This window comes from Megalobrama amblycephala, linkage group LG17 (genome assembly GCF_018812025.1).
Source record: "Megalobrama amblycephala isolate DHTTF-2021 linkage group LG17, ASM1881202v1, whole genome shotgun sequence".
In the NCBI taxonomy this organism is placed as follows: domain Eukaryota; kingdom Metazoa; phylum Chordata; class Actinopteri; order Cypriniformes; family Xenocyprididae; genus Megalobrama; species Megalobrama amblycephala.
In genome coordinates this window covers 19476079-19498313 of record NC_063060.1, presented here as the reverse complement: position 1 = coordinate 19498313, position 22235 = coordinate 19476079, and the positions used below count along the sequence as shown (strand labels likewise).

The 22235-nt window shown below is 36.6% G+C and overlaps 1 protein-coding gene across 1 annotated transcript; it reads left to right on the top strand.

Annotated features, from left to right (window-relative positions):
* The first annotated feature begins 8710 nt into the window (after nt 1–8710).
* On the top strand, nt 8711–14823 carry adipoqb (adiponectin, C1Q and collagen domain containing, b). The gene is made up of 3 exons (XM_048165049.1): nt 8711–8811; nt 9128–9423; nt 12996–14823. The coding sequence occupies exons 2-3, from the start codon at nt 9129–9131 to the stop codon at nt 13532–13534; spliced, it is 834 nt and encodes a 277-aa protein (XP_048021006.1). The 5' UTR covers nt 8711–8811; nt 9128; the 3' UTR covers nt 13535–14823.
* Nucleotides 14824–22235: the final 7412 nt, after the last annotated feature.

Sequence of the window (22235 nt, the reverse complement as noted above, 5' to 3'; positions counted from 1 at the left end):
CCGTCGAACCCATGTGTTACACTTGCAAAGGGGAGCTAACTCCCAAAATGGCATGGGGCGGAGCTCAACAGAGGCCGCTGTATCGCTGTATCATACCGAGAGGACCCGAGCTTGTAAGGTCGAAAGTGGACAGCGAGGACCAGCCGGCCGCCTCACAGATGTCTTTAATAGAGACTCCGCTGGACCAAGCCCACGAGGAAGCCATTCCTCTAGTGGAGTGGGCTCTGACTCCTATGGGCAGTTCCATTTGTATAAATGCCGCCGGCGTGAAAACGGCGATTGAGGGGCTCTTTTAGAGCGGTGAGAACCGCTGGAAATGCTCTCTTAGAAGAGGCGTGAAAAACCACAGAAATTTGCTTTTAAAGCAACGCCGGACGGCGGCAGAAGACGCGATGCTCGAGGCGGCAGTCTGCAAGGGCGCCGGTGCTGTCGTCGTTCGGCGGTCTCAGCTGTCCGCTGCAGGTGCCTCTTCAACGGCGGTGAGAGCGCGTTCCAGGCGGCGAAGGCTTCAGCTTGGAGATCAGTGAAGAGATGTGCAGTCGTCGCTGAAGGAGAGAGAACTCCCATTCCGAAATGCCCGCTTATATAGCTATAAGCCACACCTGTCTTGGCGGGCTTCTTCGCGCGCTTTCTCACTATAGGCTCGCGCAGCTACGCCGCGCCGTCATTGGTTCAACAACTTCTCATGAGTGAACCAATGACGATGCAGTTACACTGCGTTATTGAAAAAGGCTTCAGTAGCGGGGAAAAAGGAGACCTTTCCCCATACGCAGTACGAAGTAAAGTATCGAAACGGAACAAAAAAATAAGTTTGAGAATCACTTTGTAGTGTAAATTGCAATTATTAATTTTTATTGATTGATTGTTTTTATTGATGTTATCCAGTGAAGAAAGAACACAAATACTAAAAAAAAAAAAAAAAAAAAACTCAAGACACTTCTCCTTTGTGACATTATACAACTGTACTTTAGTGTACATTTTTGTTTGTTTTTTTGTTTTTTGTTTCTTTTTTTTGTCAGTTTAGATACAACCCACAGATCCTGAACACTGACTTTATAGTCACATTGTGCTACCTGAAGAGACTGACAGCTGGTTTTTGCGGACTGGTTTCTAAATAGTATAGTATCTGTAATGTGTATCTTTGGAATTTTGAATCTGGCCAGATACAGAAAATGTTTTATATTCCTTACCAGCCCTTATGTGAGTGGCAGAGTTTGTTTCACGCAGGTGAGATGGACAGGTGTCACTGTGTAAGTACATTTTGGATTTCTATTGATTGAGATGCTCGCCCTCAGTCCTAAATTTTGAGAACTGTACGAGATGAATGGGAGGCCATCAGGGAGATATCAAGATAAACATTAAAGTAGTTCAAGGCTGACAAGAAAATAAGAGTCATCCATCAAGCACACAGCTACTTACATGCCTTGTCAGAGGAATGTGGAGCCTGGCACCATGTAATGCAAGCCAGCAAACTGTAGTCAGGACTCACGAAAGCCATTGAAAGCACAAAGGGCGCTTTTATTTAGTAATGATGCTTGCTGATCCACAGATCTCATACCTCAGACATAATTTTCTTTACAAAGCTTTGGAGTGACTGTGAGGTACTCTTGATCTGTAAGTCAGACTGACCTCCAAAGACCACCTCATCCATTCAGCATATCACATACAGCATATGTCTGATAGACTTTAATTAAGCTTGATGCTCAGCAGTTTACGGTTTACAAGGTTATGTTTATCTTGTTTTGTCCTCCAACTTGTTACTAATATGCATCACGTGTAACCTGAGCAGGGCTTGCCTCTTGAGGCCAGTGGAGTGAGGTTTACTACTGGGCCTTATGGGTGTTTGTTTACCCCAAAACATCTCACAGGTATCAATCCCCCCTACAGCAACTTAGGGTCAAGGCACAATGATAGCATTGCTCAGAGGAACAAAACAAGTTATCTTACTGTAATATCTGTTCAGATTCTAAAAGTACTGTGAAAAACATTAACTTTATTTTGACTATCAGCTTTTTCATTGAAAAATAAAAAACAGCTTTATTAAAAAACAAAACAAACAAAAAAAAAAAACATGCACATATGTTTTCACTTTTTGCTCACAAAAAACTCACATTACCTTATTTTCTTAAAGGTGCCCTAGAATCAAAAATTTAATTTACCTTGGCATAGTTGAATAACAAGAGTTCAGTACATGGAAAAATTTCAAACTCCATTGCTTCCTCCTTCTTATGTAAATCTCATTTGTTTAAAAGACCTCCGGAAAACAGGCGAATCTCAACATAACACTGACTGTTACGTAACAGTACACTCCCAATATTTGCATATGCCAGCCCATGTTCAAGGCATTAGACAAGAGCAGCCAGTATTAACGTCTGGATCTGTGCACAGCTGAATCATCAGACTAGGTAAGCAAACAAGAACAATAGTGAAAAATGGCAGATGGAGCGATAATAACTGACATGATCCATGATTACATGATATTGTTAGTGATATTTGTAAATTTTCTTTCTAAATGTTTTGTTAGCATGTTGCTAATGTACTGTTAAATGTGGTTAAAGTTACCATCGTTTATTACTGTATTCACGGAGACAAGAGCCATCGCTATTTTCATTTTTAAACACTTGCAGTCTGTATAATGCATAAACACATCTTCATTCTTTATAAATCTCTCCAACAGTGTGTATTGTTAGCTTTAGCCACGGAGCACTATCAAACTCATTCAGAATCAAATGTAAACATCCAAATAAATACTATACTTACATGATCCGAAGCATGCATGCAGCATGCATGACGAACATCTTGTAAAGATCAATTTGAGGGTTATATTAGCTGTGTGAATTTTGTTTATGCTCTGTATTATAGTCGAGAGTTCGGGGGGCAGGGAGCGCGAGATTTAAAGGGGCCACAGCCTGAATTGGTGCCTAGTTAATGATGCCCCAAAATAGGCAGTTAAAAAATTAATTAAAAAATATCTATGTGGTATTTTGAGCTACAACTTGACAAACACATTCAGGGGACACCTTAGACTTATATTACATCTTGTGAAAGAACGTTCTAGGGCACCTTTAAACTCTACAATGTTTTGTGTACTTTCTCTCAGGGAACATAAAGTAAACATAAAACACAAAACATTGTAGAGTTTAAGAAAGTTGTAGAGTTTAAGATTGACTCATTATAGCGTAGTCAGAGCATATGGCATTGAGATGTCATTCTAAATGCCAAGAAGAGTGTGCTTTCTCCAAAACAGAGGAACACATTTCTTGGTGTGGTGTGGGATTCAGTGACAGTCCTTCACCCCCACCCAGAATTATGGAAGTTGTGGGTTTGGCCTCTGAGGGGGAGAAACCTGTTGGTGACACGTTTCCTCTGTGGTGCTTTGAGGCTGAGGCCTGCAAGTCACACCAGAGTTCCAGTTTGGGACCGGGCTATTGTGCTAGAAGGATTATCCACAGCACGCTTCGAGCCCATCGAGACTGTTCCAGAAAAATTTCTGAACCTAAAGACAGTATTTATTCTAGCCATAACATCTCTTAAAAGAGTTGGAGACCTCCAGGACCTGTCGATGTCCCCTACATGCCTTGAGTTTGCACCGGGGGATGGTCAAGGCAATACTTTACCAAAAAACAGGCTATGTCCCTAAGGTGCCGACTAATGTACTGCAGCCTATAAACTTGCAAGCCTTCTGCCCTCTCTTCAGAGATCAGAACCAGGAAAAGTTTGACCCCAGGAAAAGCCTGTCTCCAGTGAGAGTGCTGGATGATTATGTCCAAAGAGCTGCCCTGTGGAAGAAAACTGATCAGCTGTTTGTCAACAAGTCAATAGTCGAGGCTATTTTCTACTTTCGGGTGTGTCTCTTCAAGATGTTTGTGATGCGGCTGGTCACACATGTGCTTTAGATGCAATCACGCAGAAGCTTTCCCAAAGCGTCATTAACAAAGCGTCTCGTTCCCTTCTCAGGGAACAAGGGTTACAGTCGTAATCCGAAACGTTTTGCAAAGGTACATATGCATTTTAGTTAGGGAAAAACACTCCAAATTAAAGAAAAGAAAAGAAATGTATTGTAAGGCAATTAAAGCAAAAGAGCTTGGAACACTTCACTGTTATAAAGTAGTTTTAACGAAATGCAAGTGCAGCAGCCATGTACAATATCTTCTTAACGTTATTTCATGGAGGTTGTCTATCTACTCATTACAAAGAACAAAATTATAACATCAAAATGATATCCATACATCCTCCAAACAAATATTTACTATTATTTTTAATATAAACTGAGGAAATTATTTTTTGACCATCTCGGCTTACATTTTACCTTGAACTATAAGGAATACATTTTTATTTATTGAGGAATTACATTTTTATTTTATTTTTCATTTTTAGCATTAGGGTAATGACTAACAAGATTCACAATACGACATAAGTTAGCAAGACTATTCTTCCAATGGCACTGTAATTTTCTAACCCTACCACTGTAATTGATCTCACTAAGTTCACATATCTCTACTTGCTCAGCAGCACTGTAAAAGTAATAAACCAAAAAAATCTGAATTTCTATCTGCACGAGCTGTTAAAAGTTATGGCTCCAGAATTCCATTAACAAGATTCTTCTCCAGCACACAGCCGAGGGTTGTCTTTGTAATAACACTGGAATATTTTAGCTTTGTGTTATGAACTATTCCATATAAGGCTGTTCAATAGATGTACATCAATAGATTTACAGTCTTTGGTTTTCTCTGATTTGTTGCCTTTATTGCGATGGGAACGACATTACCACACAATGCTACATGTTGACAGGAATGAAAAAACATCTTGTATGCAACCTCCATATTAGGTTATGACTTATTGGGGAAGTATGGGCAGATCAGTTAAATAAATATTAGGAAGGATTCTGTGTTGTCCTTTGATCCAACCCTTGTAATGCCAAGTTAAAATTCAGTATAAGGCAACCAATTTATCAATGTCACAGTGTAGCTAACAACCTATTAATTTGCATAGACTTCCCAACTGTTTTGCGGATTCTCATCTCACCAGAAATCACGTCATCATTTATTGGAAAAATAAACAGCCCTGAGGTAATATTTTGCATTCACACATATTTCTTTTGAGAGATTTCAAGGTGGAAGGTACGCATGCTGAAGCAACATTACATTTAAACATGAAAAGCAGAATGATCAAGGCACATGTACTTCAAAATCATTCTGTGACCAGGCCTTTGTGAAATAATTGTTTATTGAACACATGTGTATTCAACTGTAATTAAAAACCTTGAAACAATTAGGAGTGGAACCAGCTGAATTAATTGACTGTAATTAAATCAATTCTCCCATTGTTGCTTAACCTCATTCAGCAAGCCAGGCAAAAATGAAAAATTCCACAGTCAGCCAGTTTTCTCACTGTCTGATGAACACATAGGAAAACTGCAGTATGGCTTTTATTACTGGTGTGATCAGTACCAGTAGGCCCACATAAACCCATACCAAGTTAGAAAAGTCACTATCGTATCATTCCAGAATTGTATGACTTACTTTTATCTATTTTTATATTTTCGTACAATAAAAGTCAGTGGGGTTTTGAATGGTGTGATAGTCTCAGCCTCAGACGTCACACCAACGGACCGTTGGCTGAAAGTCTGATGTATATTGTACAATTATCTGGTAACGTAACACTATAGGAGTTTCAAAGTCGGGAGACATGTATGTCGCCTTCTTTAACGGTCCGCCTGGAAACAAATGTCGTGACGCCAAACCCCCTTTTAGAAGAAGAACGCAGTCATGTTTACAACTGTGACAATGAGCGCTTACCAGGAACAACTAAATGCTGGATTTTCAAAAGTATGCGAAGTTCGCGGCTCCACTGTTGCAGTAAACTGGCACAATGTTCTTAAATTAATAATTAATTTAAAGTGTATTTTAAATCATTATCTTTAATAATTTTTGTTATGTTTTAAAGTTCACATCTATTGATGTGTTGAACTAAATCACATGTAAAGTACTTGATTTTAATTTTAAATGTAATATGTTATTCGATATGAAATTTAAAGTAATTCTTTTTCACAAGAAGTCTCTTGAATACGTATAGTAGTGCATTTGCTTCAATCAAAAGAGTTGCTAGAACAGAAGTCTTCTAGGTGAACAGACAAATATAGGTGAACCTTGGACACTTCAGGAGGCTTCTTACACTTTTAAATTTCATTGATATCTCTCTTTTGTGATGAATAAGTCAATTTTATTTGAAACTTACATCCTGAGACAGGGATTTGAAGAATAATGAGAAGGGCAGTGAATTTTGTCAACAAAAAGGCTAAAAGAGACCAATTAAGATGATGGATATCTAAAATGAAAACAGCAGGGATCTCCTCTTCTCCTAAAGTTGAGCTCTAATTGGCCAGGATCACATAAACCTTTTAAAGTGAATAAGTATCAGACTTGTATCAGTACAACAGTTCAAAATAAATACACATGTCAGTGATATTGTTGGAAAGTGTGCAATAAAAAATAAATTGCAACTTCTCTAATGAGAGCCAGGAATGTGCATGAGGACATCTGCAATAACTTCAGTGTAGAACCATTAACTCTTTCCCTGCCATTGACGGATTTTTTTGTCTTGAAACAATGCTTCCCCGGCATTGACAGAATTGTCCTGCTTTCTGTGTTATATGGGGGGTGTTATTATGCATTTTCTGAAAGAGTAAGAATCTCCTTAATATGTATATAACTATATACACTGATTTACATTTAATTTTAAAGATGTAAAACTAGCTTTGATTAGCTGGCAGAAACAGTAATTCCAGACCAGCTAAGTATGGCAGATGCTCAAAAGCTTGCAAACCTGAAATTATTAGGATTTGTGAAACCTCTTATCCCTCCGGTCAGAGCAACAGCTCCAGTAAAGTTAAGAGTAAATGTTACAGATAAAGCCCATTAATGTATTTCTAAATATTTTATTAAATAAGATAGTTATTTTATTTATTTAATATTAGTAATTATTTTACTAATTAAGAATAAGTAATAATAAAAATACCATATGATTAGAATAACAATGTATTGCAAAAATAACTAGTGGTTGAACTGAAAATAAAAGATGGAGGAATTGTTCCTAAGGCTAAGATAGGAGAAATAGAATTATTGTAATATTTGCAGTGAGAGATGATTACTGCAGGTGCTGAAGATAAAGCTTAAGCTGATGCAATTCTCAATGTCATGCTGAGCATATTTTCTCCAAATTGTTCTCACAATATGATTGCTTATTCACGTCTCAACAAAAACCCTTTATACGTATCCTGCTTCAATAATACATACAAAATTGACTAAAAGAAAAATCAGGTACTCCTTGTCTCTTTAGAAAAAAAATAAGACTTGCCTGGGGAAGTTTCTGTCCACATCAAGCTAATTTGTGAGGATATCTTGGCACTCCCTGATGGGCTTCTTAAAATTTAATCCATTTACTTATTTTCAGCTCACAAATGTCTTGTTTCAAGAATGGTTTAGAAACTAAACTTTTTTACATCCGCAGTGCACCAGCCATACATACAGCTTTACAATGAATCAGGATTAGTGAGGACTTCGCCATTTAACTCTTTCCCCACCAAAGTATTTTGTTTGTTTTTAAAGTTGCCAGCCACTGCTAGCGTTTTTGATAATTTAAAACATGTCATGGTCCCCAGAATATATTGATGTATGAATATCTGACCATGCAATATATCAAAAGAAAGAACAGAGCCTCTGCTTTTAAACAACAACAAAATATTTGATTATAGCTTCATGCCTTTAAAAAAAAAAAAAAAAAATCAACACTTGAATGTGGAAAAATAAATGTGTTTTTTCCTATAATGTTTTTGAGTGGACAGAGAAGGTAATGGTTGAAAATGTACTAGATTTACAGGTCTGCAAGCTTTTGAGCATATGGTGCACTAAAAAGCTGGTCTGGAACTTCTGCTTCTGCCAGCTAAATAAAGCTAGATTTACATCTGTAAAGTTAAATGCAAATCACTAGTTTCCTAAAATGTTTTCGAAGGGAGAGGTAATGGTTGAGAATGTACTGGAGATGGTGTAGGTAAGTACACCAGATGAACAAGTACTGCCCCCTTCTGGTTGTTTTTACCAGAACTCTTCCAGAAACATGAGGAAAAGTATATAGAGTATAGTTTAGAATAGTTATGTACAGGCTAATCTTTCTTAATATGACAGAATATTCTGTTCTGAGAAAACTAAATTAAGCTATTAGTTTTCATCTAATATGATGGAACGGAGATCTCACATGAATAATGAGTTTTGTATTGCAGACAGTTATAAATTATAAACAATTATAGAAACTAATTTACAGAAACTAATTTACAGAGACAATTTAGTAAAGTCATTAAATACACAACTTTGCATTTAACACATCTGTAAATAAAAACAATGTATTAAATATTATTATTTTATTCACACTTATGCTCTGTATTTTGATACTGTGTACATGAAAAGAAAATGGTTTTGAGAATTGTTGAATGCAAGTTAGGTGCGGTGTCATGAAATTTCAGTAAAGGATAAAGGAAAACGACATGATGACACTTGATAATTCTGTTTCTCTTACTCATATAATTCCAATAATATAGCATAAATTAAGACCTTCTTTAGCCTTCTATGTCAAACTAAAATCAGATTGGATTAAGTGGCCTGCTGTTCAACAAGCCATAAATACATCTAGACTTGGATAAATATAGTTCAGAGAAGCCCTCAGTGATGACAGTACATTTCCAACAAAGGCAGTTGTGCTGCTCAGTGGTTGTTCTTACTGTTCTGTGCTTTGGGGACACACACACATTCAGACCAGGTAAGAAAGACATTTTCTTAACACAAGAATTTTTCATAACATTGCTTTAATATAGAGCCTCTATATCAGCAAAGAACAGGTCAAGCGTGTTTGGTTTGACATGGCACTAAAATGTGTTGGCATTTCCAAAGCCAGTTGCATCAGGCAGTTTAGATTAGGGATTATCTTATAATATTGTGTTCTACTTCATGACAAAAAGTCAAACAATTCACAATTTGTCATCTCAAGTTTTATATAAGACGTTCAATACATAGTATTAGTCTATGTAGCAGGATAACATGGTTTTTAAATTCCTGAATATTTCATTTGACATCAGTATGACGCTACTGTGGAAGATCTTATTGGGAATCATTCTCATTGGGCGACTTGGTCAAGGTCAAGACCTATTAGAGGAATCTTTAGAGCAAATAGCAGTGGATGAAGGGGCTGAGGAGGAAGGAGGGGAGGTTGAAGAGCCTGAGGGTCCAGGGGCAGATGTCACTCAACCTGATGATAGACAGCCATGTTCCATGTGGATGGGAGGCGTTCCTGGTACACCTGGGCACAGTGGAAAACCTGGGAGAGATGGCAGAGATGGGCGTGATGGACCGAGAGGCGAGAAAGGAGATAAAGGTTAAAGTAAACTCTCTTTACATACTTTGGAACTTTGCTAATTTTGGAATTTCACCTTTGAAAGAACTTTTCATCTCTGATGACCTCACCAATGGCTTGTTAAAAAAGCTAGTTGATTTTCGCGAGTTTCAGAGTTGGTTTATAGTTTTCAAAACCAAACAAATCCAAGCTTGTTTAGACCAGGTTCAGCAGATTCACAACACTCACTTTAAACATTGTCTGTCAACCCAGGGTTTGATCCAGAGTTTCTAATACAACGAATAGCCAATCACACGACAGTGTGATTGACTCTTCGTGAGAGAGTTGTCACAATTCACTTCTTTGGTGAAGATTAGGAGATTTTAATTAAAATATAAATTTAAATAAAAGTCAGAAAAACATGAAAGTCTGTGAAAGCAGTTAAAAGAAAATATCAATAATAATAATAAGTTACATTTATATAGCACTTTTCTGGGTACTCAAAGCACTTCACATATGGAAGGGGGAATCTCCTCAACCACCACCAAAGTGCAGCATCCACCTGGATGATACGACGGCAGCCATATTGCGCCAGAACGCCCACCACACACCAGCTTATTGGTGGAGAGCAGACAGAGTGATGAAGCCAATCATTATATATGGGGATGATTAGGAGGCCAATGGGCAAATTTGGCCAGGATGTCAGAGTTACACCCCTACTCTTTTCGAAGGACATCCTGGCATTTTTAATGACCACAAAGAGTCAGGACCTCAGTTTAATGTCTATTCCAAAGGATGGTGCTTTATGCAATATAGTGTCCCCATCAATATACTGGGGTGTTAGGACCCACATAGCACCCCCTGCTGGCCTCACTAACACCTCTTCCAGCAGCAACCTAGTTTTCCCAGGAGGTCTCCCATCCAGGTACTAACCAGACTCAGCCCTGCTTAGCTTCAGTGGGCAACCAGCCTTGGGCTACAGGGTGATATGGCTGCAATGCAAATGAAGCAAATGAATCAAATGAATTTAAGTGAAGTTCTTAAAGGGTTAGATCACCCAAAAATGAAATTTCTGTCATTAATTACTCACCCTCATGTCGTCCCACACCCGTAAGACCTTTGTTTGTCTTCAGAACACAAATTAAGATATTTTTGATGAAAGCCGAGGGTAGTTGATCCACACATAGGCAGCAAAGACGTTGCACTTTTTGAGGTCCAGAAAGGTATTAAAGACATCGTTAAAATTGTCGTTCAGACTTAATATTATAAAGTGACGAGAATACTTTTTGTGAGCAAAAATATCGACTTTATTCAACAAATTTGTCTGTCCCCTGTCATACTGCTACGCTATTTTCATTGTAGAGCTTCAGTGTTTATGTCTGAATGCGGGCTCACGCATGCATCGTGCTGCTCACATGACCAGAGCCGGCCAATACTGAGCCGCCGCTCGTACGTATACACTGAAGCTCTGCAACGAAAATATCGTAGAAGTATGACAGGGGACAGATTAATTTGTTGAATAAAGTCTTTTTTTTTTTGTTGTTGTTGTTGTTTTTTTGCACAGTATTCTTATCACTTCATAATATTAAAGTTGAACCATTGTAGTCACGCCAACGGTTTTAACGATGTCTTTAGTCGTTACTGCCTATGTGTGGATCATTTCATCAAAAAAATCTTAATTTGTGTTCTGAGACAAACGAAGGTCTTATGGGTCTGGGACGATATGAGGGTGAGTACTTAATGAAAGAAATTTCATTTTTGGGTGAACTAACCCTTTAAGCATAATTTTGGGAAGAGTGAACCCATCTAATTTTTCAATTAACTGCCGGAGCATATAAGCAGCCGCTCACCTTGCTCCAGCATCAGCTGTTTTTGCACACCTCCACCTCCCTAACTCCACCAAAATAATGTAGACATCTTATATTTAACCTCGAGTTGAAGCTGCTTCCTCAAGCCCCTCCACTGTGGACAGCAAGCCAAATATGCTTAACCATAATAGCTTAATGATTATATGGGCAAACAAACTTGTCAATTAATAATTTGTATAGGTTCACAAAGATCTTAAAAGAAAACATGTAAATTCAACAATTTGAGCTTTGCCTTCTGAGACACTTTGCCTTATATGGAGTGTCTATTTAATGTACACTAAGGGTGTACTCTCACTAGGTGATATTAACCATGCCCGAGCTTGTTTGAACCCCAAAAGTCTGGTTCGTTTGACTAGTGTAATCACTTCTTACTGTGCCGGGCGTGTGTGACTAGTGTGAGCGCTAACCAGGCTGGAGCACGGAACAACTTTGGGTGTGCTACTGTCATCACAGTGCACTTTTCAATTAATTTAATTAAATTGAGTATATTTCGGTTTATACGGGGTCTGGTTCTCACCTTATTGTTGAACAGGAATTGTAGTTTGTGAGTAAAACTGCAAATTCCCCCATCAATGTCAGCTGCCTCCGTAATAATCTGATACGTTGGATTGCAATTCAATTCAATTCAATTACAATTGAAAATCACTGTGTGGCATAAATTATAACTCTATTAGACAGTCTATTAGCGAAAGCACTATTCTTCCTGTTTTCTTCAAAAAGAAGTTGCATCATACATGATGTAAGCGAGTGGGGAGGGGGGACAATCGTATCAGGGCACAAGGAACAAAGCAACCATACCTAGTGTGAGTACACCCTAAGTGCAAATAGCCTGCCTTGTTGGAAAAGGCTATTTACACTAACTCTGCCCACCAATGTTTGGTTGGACCAGAAAAAATTCCAAAAGAAACCTGTCTGTTAACAGAAGCAGTGACAAGATGAGTAAGGGGTGTGGCGGTAACTTTTGACGTGATTAACCCGAGTTTGAATTTGACCAAACTCATTCTTATCCCTTTTCTTATCACATATCAGATTGGAAAGGTGTTTATTTTAAATAAAAATTAATGTAATTCGGAAAGTGCAATTAAAGTGCCTAATGGGTATTTAATAGTAGGAATAAAGTGCTTATCAGGTAGGATTAGGGGTAGGTTTAGGGAGGGCTTTATTATCCCAATAAGGCTGCATCCATTTAATGATTATAATATAATAATTTACATTCAGTATGTTGTTATTATTGCATACTGTTTTATAATGTACTACAATATACTGAGGTGCAAATAATATCTGCCACTGTTTGCAAAGAAAATACTGTCATTTAGCATATATCACTAAGAAAATAAAGCTATTTTTCACTTAGTGTAATTAGCATCTAAATGCTATTAGAGAAGTTGAATATTGTCAAACTGTAACTGCTTATGTGTAAGAATATAATATATAAAGTTCATATAAAGAAATAATAATAAATAATTAGAAGCAAAAGCCAGGCAATTTTGTGTCTAAAATGCTTTCATTGTAAACTGCTTTGATTTGGAGCAAGAGATACGGGGGACTTACAGTGTATGTAGATCAGTGTGTCACTTTGTTTACAGCTGATTGGTCCAATTTTGGTTTGCAATCTCTTAACTCTAATCAAGAGTCCAAATACTGTTTTGGCCCACAGTGCATATGACTCTTCTGCTGTTCTGATCACCTGCTACAGTACATAATGCCTCTGTTTTGTTGTTGTTGTTGTTGTTTTTTTGTGTGTAGGTGAAGCAGGTGAGAAAGGAGATCCTGGACAGAAGGGGGATGTCGGTCCTGCTGGGCTGAGAGGCTTTCCTGGGAACCCAGGTCTGAAAGGAGCCCGTGGGGACAGTGCCTTGTCTTACCATTCAGCCTTTAGCGTAGGTCTCAGTGAACTTGTTCCCGCCACCAACGTTCCAATCCGCTTCAACAAGTTCTTCTACAACGACCAGCACCATTATGATGATGTTTCTGGAAAGTTCCGCTGCATTCTACCAGGGGTGTACTTCTTCACTTATCATCTAACCGTCTACACTAAAGATGCTAAAGTCAGTCTCTACATGAATGACAAGGCTATCATGTTCACCTATGACCAGTACCAGGAAACCAATGTGGATCAGGCATCAGGTTCTGTTATCTTGCGTTTGGAGGCAGGAGATGAGGTATGGCTGCAGGTCTATGGAGATGAGGGGTTTGGGGGAGTGTATGCAGATAACACCAACGACTCCACCTTTTCCGGTTTCCTCCTGTATCCTGCAATTCCTGATCCTGCACAGAGACGTTGACAATATCTTAAATCAGGGATGTCAAGCTTAGTTCATGGAGGCCCACAACCCTGCAGAGTTTAGTTCAACCCTAATTAAATCTACACTCTAAAAATAAATGCTGGGTTATTTCAACCCAAATTTGGGTCATATATGGACAAACCTAACCTACATTTTAATTAAAAAATGTAACTCAGCGGCTGGATTTGTCCATATTTGACCCAAATTTGGGTTGAAACAACCCTGCATTTTTTAGAGTGTACGTTTAATTAGGGTCGAAGCTAAACTCTGCAGGGTTGTGGCCCTCCATGAACTAAGTTTGAACTAAGTTTGTGTGTTGAAACAGGGTTGGGACTAAACTCTGTAGGACTGTGGTCTTCCAGGAACTGAGTTTAACACCCATGTCCTAAATTAATTAATTTGGCTATATTTAGCAAGAGGAGATGTGCTTCTGTTTTGCACCAAGCTACAGTTATGAAGTTCAGCACAGTTTTGCATGAAATTTGAAATCAATTTGTATTGATGTGTTTCAAACGTAATGAATCTGCTTTTTTTCTGGAGTGTGATAATGATGTGAATGTTACAGTGTCTCTGCTTTTCCATAATAACTGAGTGCTAAATGACTCAAAATTATTGATGAGTTGCAGCAAAATTGTTGATGAGTTGCAGAGTTTATAGAGGCTCTGGGTAACTCTCATAAAATCAAAGTAAAAAAGTATCATTACCAGACCAAGTGGATATGTTTTGAAAGGTTTCATAAACTTTCTTGATTGTAATTTAGCACTAAGCATTCAGCTGTATCTTGGATCTTGATTTCAAGTATTATACTGATACTTTCATTATGTTTAGCTGTTCTTAGGTAATTTATATATTCATTTAGTATGCCAATAATAGAGCATAGTCTACAGTGTTATTCGTTATACACATTGGACTTTAAACTCGTAATTCAAATGAAATATAACAACTTTTATCATATCTTCTGGAATCTTCTATGTTCTCTCTAGAATACTTGACTCTGTTTTATCAAACGTGCCACTCAGCAGTCAGATAAGTCATCATTTCCATTGGCTGTATGCAAAATCACCCCGTATTATCGCTTACTTTTTCACACATTACTCTACTAATATAGTTGACTGAATAAGTGAATCAAAATAAGTGAATAAATTCAAAGAGGAATTCTGTCAGTCCAGTGCAGTGCATGGGTATTCCCTAGCCCTTTGATGCACAAGCTATGAAAACCCCTTCTAATGTGCAACATGGGTCAAAAATGACCCATATTCATTTCCTATGTAATTTCAATCATAGTTGAGTGTTTCTTTGCTGAATCTTTGAAATAAATGTATTTTATCATTCATTTATTCCAGGTATTCTTTAAATATCTTGTTTTTGATTGTCAAAAATCATTATGTTCATTTTTTCTTTCTTACTTTATAAACAAACACAGTTTTTGTATGTCTACATCAATTTTACACACATGGGTCAAAAATGACCAGTATTAATTTCCTGTGTTATTTCAATCATGACTGAGTGTTTCTTTGCTGAATCTTTGAAAGAATGTAATTTGCCATTTATTTATTCCAGGTATTCCTTAAATATCTTGTTTTTGATTTTCACAAATCATAGCTTTTGTATTTCTACATCAATTTTACACACATGGGTCAAAAATGACCCATATTAGAAACCTTTGCAAATTTTCGCAAGTAGGAACATATTTACTGCAGACAACTATTCATCCGCCACACATTTCACGTCTCAACATGGCTGCTTTTGTATATTTGATGGATGAAAGTCATATTATATTTCATAGGCTATATATTTTATTTTTTTGTCATAAACCAATGCTACTGGTCACCTTTTACATCTATCAGTGTTCCTAAAAAGTAACAGTTTTGAAGGTTTCTGTCCAACAGTGAAAATATATAATAAGTGTATTTGAATTTGAATATTTGAATATTCTTGTGCTTTTAATTTTATTTATCTAGTGTTAGCGGCTGGTCCTCAACAGAACTGAGGTGGATGATGACATCACTTTAAAAAAAAGCCGAAAGTATACTTTGCGCACAGTTGAACACAATTTAAATGTGTATGTGCAGGTTGCACATACACAGTTATAGAAATCTGGTGGAAATTATAAAAAGTTACAAAAATCTGTATGCTGACCCTCACATACGCATACAAAAGTGAAGTATACTTTGGCCTTTAGAATGGTAATGACACAAAAAAAAATTCATTCAAAAAAATTGAAATAAGGATTTGTTTATTGAGTAATAGATGGAATAATGAATGATGAAATTAATTTATTGTAATATATGCGATATAGAAAATAACTCATTCAGGTCACTTTAGACCCATGTTGTATATGTCCAAAACTGTTACTTTTCAGGAACACTGACAGATTTAAAGGGTGACCAATTGCATTGATTTATGACAAAAAATTATGAAATATATAGCCTAAAATATTAAATATAATAAGACTTGCATCCATCAAATATACAAAAGTAGCCTTGTTAAGATGTAAAATGTGTGGCAGATGAACAGTTGTCTGCAGTAAATATGTTCCTACTTGCAAAAATTTGCAAATATTAAAGATTTCTATATGGGTCATTTTTGACCCATGTGTGTAAAATTGATGTAGAAACTGTGTTTGTTTATAAAGTAAGAAATAAAAAATAAACAATTATTTGTAGAAAATCAAAAACAAGATATTTAATGAATACCTGGAATAAATAAATGACAAATTACATTTCTTTCAAAGATTCAGCGAAGAAACACTCAGTCATGATTGAAATTCCATAGGAAATGAATACGGGTCATTTTTGACCCATTTGTGTAAAATTGATGTAGACACACAAAAACTGTGTTTGTTAATAAAGTAAAAAAGAAAAAATGAATATAATGATTTTTGACAATCAAAAACAAGATATTTAAGGAATACCTGGAATAAATGAATGATAAAATACATTTCTTTTATAGATTTAGCAAAGAAACACTCAACCATGATTGAAATTACATAGGAAATGAATACGGGTCATTTTTGACCCATGTTGCGCATTAGAAGGGTAGTGATACAAAAATTATTTTTATTCAAAAAGTAAGAAAAAAAAAATTAAAATGAGGATTTGTGATGATCAAAAAGAAGTTAATTGAGGAATACCTGGAATACTGAATGATGAAATTAATTTCTTGCAAAGATATAGAAAATAAAAACTCAGCCGGGTCATTTTTGACCCATGTTATGCATCAAAGGGCTAGCAGTAACTCATTGAGTGTAAATCAATTTTACATTTGTTGTTGAGGAACATTATGGAATTGAGTGCACTCAAAAATATCCACTATGGTTTCTGACACCGCTACAAATGGATGTCTCTTCAAATAACAAATCACCTCAAAACCATTCCACCTGTACTCAAAATCAAACAATGCATCAGACACACAGCCAGCCAATATATAAACATTACAGATCATTCATTAGACGCTACATAAAAACATGAAGAACGCAGCATCCATAGCATGTAGTTACAGGAAAAAAGATGTGGGCTACATTGTATAAACAAATTCAATTATATAAAAAAGTATAGTAATCACAGCTTAAGGTGAAGTAAGGTGAACATATTGTATGTACTGCAAGTATGGTATTGTATTGAATATTGTATTGAATGTTTGTATAATCAGCACTTACATACTGTCAAAATGCAAAAGTCCAAAAGCAAAAGCACAAAAGGTCAAATAAAACTTTAAATGAAAATTATGTTATATAATACACTAAAAAAAACAGCAAAATCAAGGTCAATGAGAGATTCATTCTGCCTCAGCATCACGTGCTGCTCATGCTGGATTTGTCCACATCAAAGGCAGTGTTGTCCCCTGCAAGGCAAAGGGGAAAACCCTCCGGTGTGCCCGGATCCATCCTCGACAACACTCTCCATACCTTGCTCTTTCTCATCCTCATCCTCTTCCTCCTTGTCTACCACCTCTTACACATTCTCTTCATCCTCTCCCTCTCAGATTGTTTCCGTCCATTGTTGGTATCAACATTCAGTGCACCTGTGCCACCTGTGCACTGGCTATATTTTGTACAGTTTTTTTGATCACATCATTAGAAACGACTATGAACAATTTTAAGTAGTTGTGTAAATGATGACAACTGTGTTGTACTGTGTTTAACATCGCAGTGCAAAATATGTTTTAGTGAGTGAGAATGTGTTTAGAGTTATGCAAAAAGAGTCCATGAGATTTCCAAATGATGTCTAACTGCTTTCAAGTTCAGGCAAACAAAGTGATTTATTCCACAAATTGGTTTAGGCTATTGAGAATTTGGTTCAAATGGGGTTTAGTGTTATAGATATTGTAGAAAAACGAATGCACATCCAATGCACATCCAATGTTGCAGTCGAATCTGTATTAGTATGCATGCAGTGAATGGATTGTCAAGAGTCTTCCATTGGCCACTATCCAGTCCCAGCAGTTGTTGTATGGCATGGTCTAATTTTAAGAGTGTATTTTTAGTCTAATTGATGAGAACACTGAGGAGCAACAAGATCACTTTCTAAGACCTGACTCTCAGTTGGTGAATTTAACTTTGCCTATACAGACAATTTACCCATACATTGACGGTAACACTTTACAATAAGGTTCATTAGTTAAACATTAAGGTTTTAACTAACATGAACTAACCATGAGTTAGACATTTGTTACTGTATTTACTAATCCTCGTTAACGTTAGTTAATGAAAATACGGTTGTTCATTGTTTGTTCATGTTAGTTCACAGTGCATTAACTAATGTTAACAAGCTTTTAATAATGTATTAATAAATATTGAAATTAACATTAACTAATATATAAATGCTGTATAAGTGCAGTTCATTATTTGTTCAAGTAGTTAACTAATGTTAACTAATGAACCTTACTGTAAAGTGGTACTAAATTAACTTTCATTTATAGACTATACAAATAAATTATTTAACTGAAATATTAATGTGATGGATGTGTCTGGCATGTGATATATTGGTTTAATATGAGTAGTGTTGAGTGTTGATTAGAAATCCCCCTTATGTCTGTGACCTTGAAACAGGCACGCACGCACGCACACACGCACACACGCACACACACACACACACACACACTTACTTTGGGTTTTCATGAACCAAAGTAATCACGGTTCATAATGATTTTTATACTGTGTATATTCTCTCCCCTAACTCTACCCCTAAACCTACCCATCACAGAAATCTTTCTGCATTTTTAAATTTTCAATTGAATGATTTACAGTATGATTTATAATTTTTTTTTTCCTCATTGCGACCAAAAAAAAAGTGTCAGTCAGTTGAATACACATAATTTCGCTGATTGTTTATACAGTATATGTATTGTGTGTGTGTGTGTGTGTGTGTGTGTGTGTGTGTGTGTGTGTGTGTGTGTGTGTGTGTTTTTTGTTTTTTTTGTTTTTGTTTTGTTTTGTTTTTTTTTTTAACAGGAAAGAATTTAAAGGATAGAGAGAGAGAGAGAGAGAGAGAGAGAGAGAGAGAGAGAGAGAGAGAGAGAGAGAGAGAGAGAGAGAGAGAGAGAGAGAGAGAAAGAGAAAGAAAGAAAGAGAGAGAGAGAGAGAGAGAGTTCAGTGACAGCTGCATAAAAAAAATACACTAAAACAACTTGGTGTAGAAACAATTTTCAATTGCTAGTAAATTTCACAAATAATTATGAAGAAACAGCAAATAACACAATAAATTAAACATACGATTTTAAAGTAAAGTAACTGATGAGCAGTCACAATGAGTACATGAGGCAAATATATCCATTACAGTAATATCCTTGTCAGTGTAAGTACGCATACCCTGCTGAAGATGGCAGCATAATCCTGCTTTGGATGCTAAACTACAGGCCTCAAAATGTATTCAAGGTTTGGCTTGCTAGCATTGGAAAGAAAGCCCCTGCTGGTATGTGCCTATAACTACACAATTTTGTGTGAAAAAAAAGCTATTCAAAAGCAGCTGTGTACATGTGTAGGTGTTCTGCTAAAGCTAATTGTTTTGATGTATTTATTTAATTTTTTTGGAATATTTGGAATATATTTCAATATGATGTAGATTTGTAGAAAATTGCTGTCAGTTGTTATTATGTTAGGTTTTGAACTTAAGTTTAACAGTTTTGAAAAAGTAAATGTACAAATCGGCCTGTATGTACATAGAATTTTGGTAGTGGTTGTGTTTGAGTGTGAAAAGAATTCATGCCATTTGAAAGATTTAGTCAATGAATGTATTTTGTGCCAAATCAATCCAAAATGGTCCACAGTTTAGCCCACATAGATTGCTGTTGTGCTCACTCTGTTTTGAAAAAGTGACCTAAGTACTGAGAAATGTCCAAGTGACTGTAAAAAAACTGTAATGTCATAGCTCATGTTAGTATAGTTAGTTGCTAGTGAAGGACTTGCCGTGAGCCTGTCATCATTTACACTCAACGGCCACTTTATTAGGTAGGCCTACGCCTTGCAAGTATCGGGTTGGACCCTCTTTTGCCTTCAGAACTGCCTTAATTGTTCATGGCATAGATTTAATAAGGTGCTGGAAACATTCCTCAGAAATTTTGGTCCATATTAACATGAATCACACAGTTGTTGCAGATTTGTCAGCAGCACATCCATGATGCCAATCTCCCGTTCCACCACATCCCAAAGGTGCTCTATTGGATTGAGATCTGGTGACTGTGGAGGCCATTTGATTATAGTGAACTCATTGTGATGTTCAAGAAACCAGTTTAAGATGATTGACGCAAACTCTTGATCAATATGCTCCAACTCCAAATTTTGCTATATATCCTAATCATTGTTAACATGTATTCATTACATCAATGAGCTTATTGTTTCTGCCTTAAATTAATACATTGTTAGCTAAATGCGTAATTTTTCTATGTACATTTCTGAAATTACATAACTTGGACACAGTCACCTCTGATAACAGATTACTCTAAATTGTAATGTTGACATGCATTTTCTGTAAAGCGTCTTTGAAACGATGTGTATTGTGAAAAACGCTATACAAATAAATGTGAATTGAACTCAATTGATTTGAGCTTTGTGACCTGGTGCATTATACTGCTGGAAGTAGCCAGCAGAATATGGGTATTCTGTTGTCATAAAGGGATGGACATGGTCAGCAACAATTCTCAGGTAGGCTATGGTGTTTAAACAATGCTCAATTGCGAGGATGGATCCATGCTTTCATGTTGTTTACACCAAATTCTGACCCTACTATCTGAATGTTGCAGCAGAAATCGAGACTCATCCGACCACATTTTTTTCCAATCTTCCATTGTCCAATTTTGGTGAGCCTGTGCAAATTGTACACTCAGTTTCCTGTTCTTAGCTGACAGGAGTGTCACACGATGTGGTCTTCTGCTGCTGTATTCTATCTGCTTCAAGGTTCGACATGTTGTGCATTCAGAGATGTACTTCTGCATACTTCGGTTGGAAGTGTGTTATTTGAGTTACTGTTGCCTTTCTATTTGCTCAAACCAGTCTGGCCATTCTCCTCTGACCTCTGGCATCAACAAGACATTTTCGCCCACAGAATTGCTACTGACTGAATATTTTCTCTTTTTCAGACCATTCTCTGTAAACCCTAGAGATGGTTGTGCATGAAAATCACAGTAGATCAGCAGTTGCTGAAATACTCAGACCAGCCCATCTGGCACCAACAACAATGCCACATTCAAAGTAACTTAAATCACTGTTCTTCTAAATTCTGATGCTCAGTTTGAACTTTAGCAGATCATCTGAACCATGTCTATGCCTAAATGCATTGAGTTGCTGCCATGTGATTAGCCTACACATTTGCATCAATAAGCAGTTGAACAGGTGTTTCAAATGAAGTGGCCGGTGAGTGTATATGTCATTTATGTCTCAGGTAACTGGCTCAAAAGCATGCAAGGAAGAAAAAGTGTCTTCAAGTAAAGATGCACTTCCAGGGGTGACCTATGCCAGCTGAGCTATTGCCACTGAGATAAATGATAATTCATCTAGATAGCAGATAGCTCTCTCTAGGTATTTTAGACCTCCTTGGTCCTAAGCAGTCTGTCTATTTAAAGAAAGCCTTCACATATATTTGTGTGCATGTTTTATATGCTTCACATGCTCTTTGCTGGGTAGTAAATGATTACATGTAATCTAGATTACGTAATCGGATTCCAAAAATTAAGTACTTGTAATTAGATTATATTACATTTTAAAATGCTCATAATCAGAATACAGTTATTTTTTTATTGATTACATGATTATATGTTATTATCACAATGGCAGTAAATTTTTCATAATTCATTGATTCTCCCTAATTCTTCTTTTTCATGTTTTAAATTTTCCTTTCTAAAAAAAAGCATATCGCTTATATACATTCAGAAAGTCTTCTGGTTTTGTGAAATTGCACACACAGACCACCCACAAGTCAGGTGGCTAATTACATGGAAAATTGAGAAATCACAAAGCACTTGACCACTGGATTTACAGAAATCATTTCACTTTTAAGTATTTTATCAACATTGCATTTCGAATCAATTTATGATTTATTTTATTATTAGCTTTTCATTAAACTCGGCAACCCCCTGCAGTTCCTTCACGAATCTCAATTTGGGAAACTCTGACATTATGTAATGTTTAATGCACTTCATATTGTTAATAACAAAGAATGGGATATATTTTATTTCTCTGTATTTTTATATCAAAATGGTACAATAT

Excerpts from the sequence above, each read along its gene's own strand:
- adipoqb (XM_048165049.1), top strand. The coding sequence starts at position 9,129 with ATGACGCTACTGTGGAAGATCTTATTGGGAATCATTCTCATTGGGCGA. Across the intron at positions 9,424-12,995 it reads AGGCGAGAAAGGAGATAAAG|GTGAAGCAGGTGAGAAAGGA; the intron begins GTTAAAGTAAAC and ends TTTTGTGTGTAG.